General features: G+C 42.2%; 1 protein-coding gene across 9 annotated transcripts in view; it reads right to left on the minus strand.

Moving 5' to 3' along the window:
* RBFOX1 (RNA binding fox-1 homolog 1) overlaps nt 1-12,184 on the minus strand; it is a 2,535,170-nt gene that overhangs the window by 43,215 nt on the left and 2,479,771 nt on the right. For 6 of the 9 annotated variants that reach the window (XM_033235808.1, XM_033235804.1, XM_033235807.1 and 3 more), the window contains one exon: nt 3,472-3,511. The exons of the other annotated variants lie outside the window; for them this stretch is intronic. In XM_033235808.1, the coding sequence (XP_033091699.1) occupies nt 3,472-3,511 (40 nt within the window). The remainder of the gene's footprint in view (nt 1-3,471; nt 3,512-12,184) is intronic. 9 annotated transcript variants of the gene reach the window in all.

A 12,184-nucleotide genomic window follows, 5' to 3' on the forward strand; every position in this document is an offset into this window, starting at 1 on the left:
CAGTGGTTTTCCTGCAGGCTCAGATCCTGAAGATACCCTCTGCCCAAACAAGCTGTCCTGGTTTTTTCCTTTCGTGTCTGGCTCACAGCATTTCATAAGAAGTCTACTCCCTTTGGCAATTTCAGGACATCTGTGATCATCTGTCCCTCTCTGCTCTCAATCCTCTCTCCTCTGAAAACTTCCAGAAGGAGGTCATTTGAGAGAGGAGGTTATGGCTTGCCCAGTTACTGGGATCATGCAGGTTTTTCAATGCCTATGTGCTTCGGCAGAACTTAAAAATGAATCGAGGGCTCCAACCTCAGGTGGTAAGGATGAAAAGACCGTGGAGAACAAAGGACAGGGGAGGGCAGAGAGCAAGGTACTTAGAAAAGCCCAGTAGTTCTGAGATGCAAGCTGTTGAGTTGTTGACCTGCTCTGATATACCGCCAGGAAAGTGAACATTTTGAGCAGGAAGAATCTGACAGTATCCTTCTTTGTCTTCCTTAGCAGTGACCAAAGCTAGAAACTTACTACCCAATACAATTAAAAAGAGGTTTATGGCCAGGTGTCTTGGCTCACGTCTGTAATCCTAGCACTTTGGAAGGCCGAGGCAGATGGATCACTTGAGGTCAGGAGTTCGAGACCATGCTGACCAACATGGTGAAATCCCGTCTCTAGTAAAAATACAAAAAATAGCCAGGGGTGATGGCAGGCACCTGTAATCCCAGCTACTCAGGAGGCTGAGGAAGGAGAACTGCTTCCAGGGGGCAGAGGTTGCAGAGAGCTGAGATCACAGCATTGCACTAAAGCCTGGGTGACACAGTGACACTCCATCTCAAATAATACAATAATAATAAAGTTTAAATCTATTAGAGGTGTCTGATGTGTCTAACATATATTCCAGGGCCTCTCAGAATTGCCCTAAATCTATTTATTGTGTACTGTTTGTAACGAGATTGAAGGAGTAAGCCAAAATCTTTAAAGTGGAACCTCATACGACTTTCTAAGAATCTGTTGAACCATCATCTCTTTTAAAAACGAAGCTTGGGGATATTTTCACGCATCAGAACATGCTGGTCTCTCAAGGGAGGTAGGGTAGTGGCTTAAAAAAGCACATTCAAGATTATGACATACTTCTAGCTAGGACAAATCTTGTTCTGTATATTCTGCAGTGCAGAACACATTTATACTTCTTTTCCTTAAATTTATGGTCATCAGCTACCTCTTCTTCTGCTGCTGAGCTGGGCAGTGGCGCAGGCTAGTTTCTTACTGTCCAGTATACACACAGACACACGTCAGCAGCAATATGTTAAATTTGTCATCTGACAGCAAAATATTCAGGAAGATCTACAAGATTCTAGAGATTTTAGAGACAGGACAAACATGTACTGGGTAAACAAATCTCTAAATTCATATCGCAGGAACTTTTTCTGCCACCTGATGGCATATAAAGAGTAGGGAAAATGATAATTTTTGGCTGGGGGTTGTGGCCTGAAAAGTCAGAGAAGGGGCAGTTTTATAAACGAAACTATCAGACAACTTAGGACTGGAAGAAACCCTTTTCTGTGAAGCTTACTTAGATGCTTCCTAGGCTGCACCACTGTACCCAGTGGGGTTGACTAAAACGTGAATGTGTGACAAAATCTCCTAAAGGAACTAGAAAAGCACAAAGGGACACTTCTGTGGCTTTCTTCCCAGAACAAATTTTCTTTTTCCTCTCTAGTCAAGGGGTTGGCATATTTCCTTCTTCTAACTTTGTGTTTATCTATTTGCATTGCTGTGTGGATTTTTCTGATGCAGTGGTATGCCCCGATTGATAGAGACACACACTAGCCCTCAGTTAAATGAGTTCCTTGTTTTTCCTTATTTGTGGGAGCTCCACAGACCTTGCCTTCAGGGAGCCTCTCCTTCCTGCTACTCAAGAATCTGAGGCCAGCAAGACACCAATTTGATATCTATATAAGATGCCACACATTAATGATTCAATAAATTACTGTCCATTTTTAGAAACTGAAGCATGAAGAGGTGGATACTCGCTAAATGATTGTGAAATGTTTTTAACTAAGGAAAATCTGCATTTTTTTTTTTTCTTGGGTAGGTGTTGCTGGAGATAGTTTCCATTTTGGTGGGTTTTTTAAAAAAGCATTTCTCTATCCCTTGTCTATTCCCTCTCATTTCTAAAGCCCTAAATTCTGTGATGCCAACTACCATTCTGGCTCCTTCCATCTGCAATCATCTACCCATGGGCTGCGTGAAGGCGAGAGCCAGGACTGGTGATTGGGTTTAGCAGGTGCTTGAGGATATATGAATGGGCTTCAAACTGCTCAGCCCCAGCCTGCCTCATAATTTAAAATCTGAAAGTCTGGAAACGAGGATGTGAGACGGAAAAGCTTAAGTTCCACACAAAAGAAAACTGATCACTGAGTGAATTAGGACATACAGGTTGTTCACTCACTTTGTTATGGGGGAAAAATACCCACAGATTATAGTAAATATACTTGATGCAATAGAACTCAACTAAGTCTATCGTTGATGGAGATAAATACTATATCTCAAAACTGTAATGATTTGAAATTCAAAAGGAATAAAATAATCAGTGTCTTATCTTCTAGTACCTGATATCAGTTTTATCAGAAATAAGATTTTTTTTGCTATCTAGCCTATAAAATATAATCCCATTGACTGAGGTATTTTGTAATAAAAATTGTGATTTATTGAGTATCTCCCAATACTGCCCACTTATTCAAAATTGTGTTTACTCCAAGTCATTTTCATAACATCAGTGCTCGTATCATAACGTGGGAGAATAACTACCTCTAGTTGAACATAGATAAGTTTAATTCTTATTCTCATAATGAGAAATAGTCTATTCTTTTCTAAAAATAAACTTAAAGTGTTACCATTAACCAATTTTAAGTCATGTAATTGGGGGAAAATGGAATAAAAGTTTAAAGAAAATGGGGGCTCAGTGTTTAATTTGACATACATTTTGTTAAGAGGATTAGTAGGAGATGTTTAGGGCTCAACTTGCCCATGAGAGAGAGTGTTCCTAAGGCTGCTGTGATATTTTAGGGAAAACATCAAAAATATCAGCCATGAAAATATCTTTTAACCCTCTGCAGCTGGTAACTACAGCTGTTATCCTAAATATTATGCTGAAAACAAAGAACATATTGAGAACTTGAGAGATGATTTCTTTCTGGGTAAAGTGGGGTCTTTAGTTGGCATGAAAGAAATGCCACCTTTTTGGGGGGATTGCATTTATTCTGAAGTTGATCAAGGGGCTAATTCCACCCCACTAAACACCCAGTGATGTCTGCCATGAGCTCAGGGGCAGAAGGCTTTCTGTCCTGCAAGACAAACCACTGAATTATTTCCTACGGACCAAGGAGAGACACTCAACTACACCGAGTAGAGGAATTCACAGCAAACTTGTAAAAAGAATGACTCCAGGAGGAAACAGGGACAGCATGCAAGTGAATGAATACTTACATAAATGTCTGCACCATAAAATCCATCCTGGTAAACAACACTGCAAGGGTGCACACACAAAGAGAAACATCCATATTAGTGCATTTCCCATGCAGACACACCAACCCCTGCACTGGCGAGGTTAGTCTGGTCACGAGATCCAAAACACGGGAACCGAGGATCGTTTTCACATTGATTAAGGAGGTTGGAGACAACAGCAGTTGAACAAACTGAGAAAATTAGGCTGGGCTTCGGTGTTGGCCCAGAATTAGGATGTGTGGTGGTGGTGGTGGTGGCAGCGGCGTGCTAGGTCCCTAACTTCCCACTCTCTCAGGAGTGGGTACAGAAATGCACGACTTTGAAATGCAAAGAGGATTGAGATTTATTTTAAGTGGCCCAGACAGACATGAGCATCTTAACAGGTCACAGTTGGCAATCAAACCACATATATAACCCCCTACCCCACAGAACAAAAACCCAAAACATCTATTTAAAAATAGGATTAAAAAGGTCGAGACACAGATTGCAGCCTTCTCAATACGGGCTACAGCCGAATGGCCTCAGGGGAGCTGGACAACGGTTTCAAAAATTTTCTTCTATATTCTTTCACATTGTATTATACTTGGTAATTCCATGTGCATTATTGTAAGTGGAGAACGTCTCTAATTGTATGTGGGTGAGCATGGGTATGCGTGCAAGAATGTGTTGTGTGCAGACATGTCTTCATGTGTACAAGTGCATTGTGTGCGTATTTGTGTATGTGTGTTAATATGGACAAGTGTAGGAATGCATGTTTGCACTTGTCTACAGTGTATACATGCATGGAAACATGTATATGCATGTGTATATGTGTATATGTTGGGATATTTATGTATTTGTGTACTTATATGTACATGAGTATATACACGTGAATATCTGTATGTTCACATAAATTATATCTACATGAAACAAAGTCCCACACCTTGACTGAACAAGTCCAATCTGATAGCAGCTCTCTGATTGGCACCCATATAGTGACCATCCCAGAAAGAAGAGACTTCAGAGGGCTGGGGACAGGGGTTAGGGAATGACTCTCCAAAGCTTTTTGGTATACTTTGAGTAAAAAAAAAACAACAAAAGAAGCTCTCAGCTACGTGGTCGTGAGAAACTAATTTATATTTCCTAAGCATGAAAATGAATTTAACAAGAATCGTATGTAGCCTTCACAGGTTTCTGTAAGGATCACAAGGTATCTCGCATATGAAACTGTTTCTAAATGCCTATTTTTAAAAGGATCGTAGTGATTTACAATCTTCCCCAATACCTTCCCATGACGTTTCTAGATGACTTAAGATTCTGGCAAAGGACAGATGAGCCCCACCATTGAATGAGGCTGAGGTTCTAATAGAAACACAACTTTAATACCAAAGGCTTGCAGCAGATTTCAGTAGCAGAGTGGACCCACATGTAAGCAAAGCATATTGACCCAAGGGAAGGCATTTTACAACACACACACAGCACTGACACACACACGCAGCTGTGACACTGGTTTGCTGGAGAACACTTTAGTGTGCTTCTTAGAGTATTTTGGAGTCAACTGACTAAACTCCAAGTACCATGGTCCTCAAAAATGTGGCAGGGATTTCACACGCTAAGGAGGTTGGTAGAAATAGCTTTCAGCTGTTGTTCATATTTGATTCTGGAGGACTACAGTTCACAAAAGCACTTGTGAAGTGGCATAAAGCCCGAATCCAAGGTGCTGAGGTGTGCAGCATCCTGAGCTATGCTTTGAATTCTTTTTCAACATAACCAACACAAAGGACAGAATGTCGCTTGGGGGGTCAGAAGGCAGAAGTCACCCTCTGCCAACAGGACTTGGAACAGCTCTGATGAAAGAGGTGAGCCACAAATATTTAGTTTGGGTCCCAAACCACAGAACGGATCACTTAGCCATATCAAAACAGCACCATCCCGTTCTTTCATGCTGCCATGCCCTTGCACGTGCAATGCCTTGTGCTGGCAATGACGTGTATTCCAGTATCCTCATCCAAAAGCAGTGAGATGACCATTCAAGAGCCAAGTTAGATGTGAAGGACAGGGGCATCTGAGTCAAACTGCAGCATCCTCAACCAATAACTCAGTACCTTTGGACACATCACGTGAGCTATCTGAACCTCACGTACTCATCTGTTAAAAAGGGAAAATAGGTAAGTGCCTACCTCCAAGGGAGGGTTTCGTAAGATAATGCTTGCAAAGGGATGGGCGGCGGCATCCTTAACACTGTAGCTCTAACAAGGCCACCATGTCTGAGACCCAGTGCCCACCTGAAGCTGGGTGACTTTTCCCATTATGAACGCCAGCATCATTTTCAGATTCTTATTGAGTCACTCATCAATTTCTGCTTCACATCAAAGGTATGTGTGCATGTGACTCATTGCACCTTAAAAGCTACACCCACTGGCTTAACTAACATTCTATCTCAATTCCTGACACATTGCTTGTTACATAGAAGATGTACAATAACGGTAAATAGGGCTCATATTTTAGAGGGAGGAGTGGGCATGAGAAGGTGTCAGAAGGAGATTGAGTCATTGCTTTATCAACTCGAGGTAGAATTCAATGGGTCAGGAGTCTCAGGTTTGTCTGATTTGGCTACTCAGTGTCCACGACTGTTGTCAATGGAGGAGAATATTCAGTATCGATGACTGTTGTCAATGGAGGAGAAATATGACTAACAGACTCAAACCTGAATTAGGAGACCAGGGCAAGAGACTAGACAGAAAGCAGTGTAGAAGTAAACAATATATTTTTCACCAAATATGAAATACATACCTTTAAATATGGAAAATAATGACTTCTAAAGATCTCAATGGTGGAACCTCATCTGTCTCTGATCTTCTGTAAATGGAAAAAATAACTGAGTCCAGGCCTTGGAGGCTTTTCCAACAGGGCACATGGCACGGGTATGGGCCAAGAGTGGGGTGGGTTCTATCATGTGGCTGAGGCTGAGCTCTAGCCAATAAACTGATCCCTTTTTTCATTAAGACAAGTTGTTATGCACCATGGCCAGTTTTGTGCCTCCATGTCAAGCCTATTTGTACCAACATTGCCCAGAGGTGAGGCAAGAACATGCCGTGATGTTTGCTCTTAGGAGTCTCTGCTCAGTAGGGTAACCTGATCGCCATGCTTTGTCCTCCGCCATGGGTTATGGAGAGTTAATTGGGGGACACTGACATCACACATTCATGAGACATTGAAAGAAGAACTGGTCTCGCTTCCTCATTGTGAAAAGCTCAAACTGCATACGTACTATTTCTCTATTATTGAAAAGTTTTCTGTACCTCAACTACTATGCCAAGGCATGGAGACTGAAGAAGTAAGCCCCCTCAGTAAACCTGCCCTCCCAGAGTGGACAGGGAGTGGGACACACAGTCACAAATTATGCACAAAACTGCAGAATCACAGCTGGGATAGAGGCTGCAGGAGAGAGCAACAGAGGTCCCCTGAATGTGGAACAGAAGGAGGCAGGGCCAGCAGCAGACTTGAGAGAGGCTGAGCAAATGGCATAGAAACCTCATAAGCCTTGGCTCAGTAGAGAGGAGGGGAAAGAGCTGTCAAGGCAAAGGGTGGCGGGGTGAGGGTACTGCTAAGGCAAGACCCATTGTTGGAAGACCCATGGCCTGGCTTCTTGGAGGGCTGGGGGGAAAGGTATAATGTCTAGCATTAAGGTCTAAATGTGGTGGCTTCACAGCGAAAAGATGATTGTAGCTGCCATTATCAACTCCATCCTGAAGGGATTACTTGTTTTCAAAGTGCACATGTATTGGAGAGAAATGGAAAGGACAAGTGATCTATCTTTAGGATAGCTCTAAAAAATGTGGAACCAATGTAGTCATCCTCACTGGCAATGTGAAATAAAGCCATGTAATGGGAAGCCAATTTTACCAAAACACAGTTTTCCTCCCTAATAGTAACAGCGCGAGCACCATTACTCCCACTACTCACATTGGTAGAACACTTACCATGGATCAGTCCCTAGTCTAGATAGTCTGCTCATAATCCCACTCAGTCCTCAGAACACCCCGATGAGATGGATAAAATGATCATCGATTCTTTAGACATGTAGAAACTGAAAGATGGCTGGGTATTGACTGAACTGGGATTCGAGCCTAGGGAGTCTGGCTCCACAGTACAAACTCTTAAGTACTATGGCAGGCAGTGGTGGTCAAACTTGAATGTGTATCAGAATCACTTGGAGGACTTTTGAAACAGAGGGCTGGGCCCCATGCCCAGCTAACAGGTTCTGATTCAATAGATCTGGATGACAGCATCTAAGAGCTTACATTTCTAACAAATTAACAGATGATGCTGATGCGACTGGTCCCAGGAAAATCAGAATCATTACTCTAGGCAACACCATCCTCCAAGTGTTATTTTACTTTACATGTGAGACAAAACCGAAGGTCAGCCTCCTAGCTCATATTCTAATGGAGAAGCTGCTTACAGGAAAGCTCTTAACACAAAGCCTCATGCTAGTTTCCAAAAATACATCCAAATAATTTTTAAAGCCTCATCAAACAGCTGCACTTAAAATATAGGATATGTAGGGAAAGAGGCACAGGGATCCATGTCTACGGTGCAGCTATAGATAAACTAACCACAGAAGAGTTAGAACAGAAGGGAGTTACCATCGTGCACTAAACAGGGGCGGTCCTATTTCAATGCAGAGATGGTACGTCTAGCCATGCAAAGGTAATTGTATTGCTTGTCAATCACATTGGGACTCTATGCTTTTGCAAGGACATAATGCAAATGCACATCTTATTTTCTTAGAAAAGTAAAACAGTAGTTAAACATTTGAATGAATGCAAGCAGGGAGTGATTGCACTATAGAAAATTAGTTTACTTTAAAAAATATATAAAATGCCCAAACCATACAATCTGCCTGTGTAATATAACATATACCAGCCACAAGTATATTCTCATAGAAAAGGCTGTTCACAGTTGTTCTGCCCTGAGGCCCCTTCCCACTAGAAAATAAACTTTCTAATGTGTTCAGATACCACTGTGTTTTAATGGCTATCAGGGGCTATCAAACTCACTGGCATTTGTATAGAATTGTGGGTGTGTGCTGTGTTTGTACACATTTTCCTAGAGAATTTTTAATCAGATTATTAAAGGCATCTGTGAAAATGCCCCTTTCATTCTCTCCTCCAAAAAAAAAAAAAAGGCTTTAAAGACCACTGATTCATGATGTTTTTCCATAAATTCACTCTATTAAGAGGCTGTTTGGGTTACACTTTAAAACTAGCAAATAAGAAATCACACTTTATAAAAATCATTCTGCAAAGGAAGCTTGTCCAACTCTCAGTCCATAGGCTGCATGTGGCCCCAACACAAATTCATTAACTTTCTTAAAACAGTATGAGATTTTTTTTTGGGTCATCAGCTGTAGTTAGTTTATATGTATTTTATGTGTGGTCCAAGTCCAATTAATTCAGTGTGTCCCAGGGAAACTAAAAGATGGGACGCCCGTGTGTGTAAAGTATTCTGAGAATGGGTAATGATGACTTTTGTTCCTAATATTTATGTTAAATGAGTAAAGTTCCTAAGCATCAGATAATATAGGTTGGGGACTTAGATATTTATAAGATAAAACCCAGAGAGCATGGCTGATGTATACACAGAAAGATATGCCTATGGTCCCAGAGACTGTTGTCAGAGGCTTTTTTAGGACTTAACCTGAAAACATTTCCAAAAGGTCAATTTGTTTTTCCACTGGCCAGCTTTAAGTTTTCTCCTAGGATACTCCCTTAGCTTTCCTATACCCCCAATAGTATAGAGTCTTCTCAAAATACTTCTCAAGGTAACTCTGGGACGTTTACACAGATGTATGACAATTATCTGAGAAAGGGCAGAAAATCTTGCTCAGAGATACGTAGAGAAACAAAACGAAAAGCCTACAGCAGCTTCGGCTTAGAATGGTAATAAAAACACCGCCAGGGGGTGGTGGCGCATACCTGTAATCCCAGCACTTTGGGAGGCTGAGGTGGGCAGATCACTTGAGGTTAGGACTTTGAGACCAGCCTGGCTAATACGGTGAAACCCTGTGTCTACTAAAAATACAAAAAATTAACCAGGTGTGGTGGCATGTGCCTGTAATCCCAGTTACTTGGGAGGCTGAAGACAGGAGAATTGCTTGAACCCAGGAGGAGAAGGTTGCAGTGAGCCGAGATTGTACCACTGCATTTCAACATGGGTGACAGAGCAAGACTCCATCTCAAAAATAACACATGCGATGTTCCATTAAAGCACCCCATTGTACTCCCTTGAAATATGCATGGTGCATAATAGGTACTCATGGAGTTCCTCTTCGATAGGGAGGGGATTGGGGTTTAGCTGTTGTTTTCTAACATCAGAGATTACTAAGTCTATAGGGTTTGTCTCCAATGTCTCCACTTGCCGTCTTGATGCATAGATCATCAGCTTGTGAGCTCCCTGAACAGCAATTACCTGATGGGTAATTCCTCCCAAATGTGAATCATAGGAAGCTAGACTGGGCATTGTGGCTTTTCAAGCAAATTGACTCCAGGATCAAAGGCAAGGAGAAATAAGGAAAACTCGACTCTGCTCTGTGACTGTTCCCTACTCAATATTGTATTTGCAATCTACATATTCCATAAGCAGTGGAAATGCCTCAACCATTTCTTGAATGAAACAGAGGTCTGTGAAACTGCACGTGCCCCCTAGCAAAGATAAATAATGCATAGAGGGAGAGACATGGTGGGGTGGGGGTGGGGGGGTCTTGTGTACTCAACCATGAGCAAAAGGGGATGTTGAGAAAGAAGACTATGGGTGGTTAATAAAGTCGCTAAGTTCATCAACCTGGAGAACAGCAGGTACAGTTCACTGAATGCCTGTCACAGGATGCACCAAGTTGTCACCTTACATGTATTTCCCTACTTCACCCTCTATCAACTCTACAAGGACAGATACATCCCCACTCTCTCTTATGGAAACTCTCTATAGATGTTAAGTAAGCTATCCAAGCCAGTATGGGTAGAATATTCGGGCCCAGTCTTATTCACCTTAAATCCAGCGTCTTCCTAGGACTGTAAAATTCCATAGGCTATGTAGACCTACGTAGACATGACTTTCTAACTCTTCACTCAGTCTCATTCAGTTGATTTTGGCATTTGGGACTCAGTTAGGAGTTGGTTGGTTTGGTATAGGGTTTTCCACCTGTACCTATGATCTCACCATGGTCCGTAACTGTCCCTACCCCTGGAGGAATCATCATGTGTTAATGTCCCAAGAGGTTTCTATTTAGGCATGTGAGACAAAAGAGAACAGGGCCTCTTCATTACCTGTGTTCTTCAGCTGCATGGGAGGGCTTCAGAAAATACCAAGACATGGAAGGAAAAGGCAAATCAAGAAAAGGAAATGGATGAATGTCTGGGCATGGTGGCTCATACCTATAATCCTAGCACTTTGGGAGGTCCAGGTGGGCAAATCACCTGAGGTCAGGAGTTCAAGACCAGCCTGGACAACATTGATGAAACCCCATCTCTATTAAAAATACAAAAATTGGCCAGGTGTGGTGGCGAGCACCTGTAATCCCAGCTACTTAGGAGGCTGAGGTTGGAGAATCGCTTGAACCCAGGAGTTGGAGGTTGCTGTGAGTCGAGATCACGCCATTGCACGCAAGCCTGGCTGACAGAGCGAGACTCCGTCTCAATTTTTTTTTTTTTTTAAAAGGAAATGGGTGAATGTAGGGCATCCTTAGGGACTCTACTCGTGTGACTATCTTTGTTGGATACCTCCAAGGGTCACCCAAGCTTCCACAAGGGTAGCCATGGAGATTCTAAAGGATACTTTCTTCAATCTCCCAGGAAGAAGATTGAAGTCATGCATGGACCTAGGATACATTTTTGACTGATATTTTAGTAACAATATAGATTCATATTGGATACCTCAGGAAGAACAGACTTAGGTTGGCAGATATGCCTTCAATTGGTGACAGTGGAAACAATAAATTCTTAAATGCAGTTTGTTAGGTGACATCTTAGAAAAGATGGAGATTGCTTCGGGGTGTGGGTGGGGGAGGGGTCACAGGATAAGATTTCACTGTGGCAATTTAGGAAATGTTTGGACTTACATGTATCCCCTATTTCTTTTCTTTTAGGATGCCTTCTGTAAACACCCAAGCTAGACTAAGGACCTTGCCCTGGTATTCACACAAGACCCTCTTGCATCACTTATCATGTTTATTGAAATTGTTGACTTGTATGTCACCCCCTGCCCCAACCAGAAGAAATAACTCTCAAGGTGCCATTTGTCTCTTTAACACACAACAGTGCCCTGAAGCACAATAGGTGTCAGTCATAGGGCCATAGGGTGAGCTGAACTGCGCTGGGGTAAAGACATCAGTCAAATCTAGAAGTTTTCCTCCAAAGGATTTTAGAGACAAAAGGCTACAGAAAATGCGCTCTCTGGACCACATGAATCCTGATGATACTATGTCCTGAAAACAAGTATTTCCAACCTCTTTGCTACTTACTTTGACTGAACACGAGATAGGAGTCCTTACTCTTTCAGCCAACTCCTGCCCTGTGTCCCACTCTGTTCTCTTCCTTTCCAAGAGGAACCATCCCCCTGCCATCTCCTGCAACCTAATCCATTTATTCCAGAGGAAAAGGAAACCTTTAAGATGTTGGGCTCAGTTTTTCATTCCGTGCCAATTCACTCTTGGCAG

This window comes from Trachypithecus francoisi, unplaced genomic scaffold (genome assembly GCF_009764315.1).
Source record: "Trachypithecus francoisi isolate TF-2019V2 unplaced genomic scaffold, Tfra_2.0 Lachesis_group15, whole genome shotgun sequence".
In the NCBI taxonomy this organism is placed as follows: Eukaryota; Metazoa; Chordata; class Mammalia; order Primates; family Cercopithecidae; genus Trachypithecus; species Trachypithecus francoisi.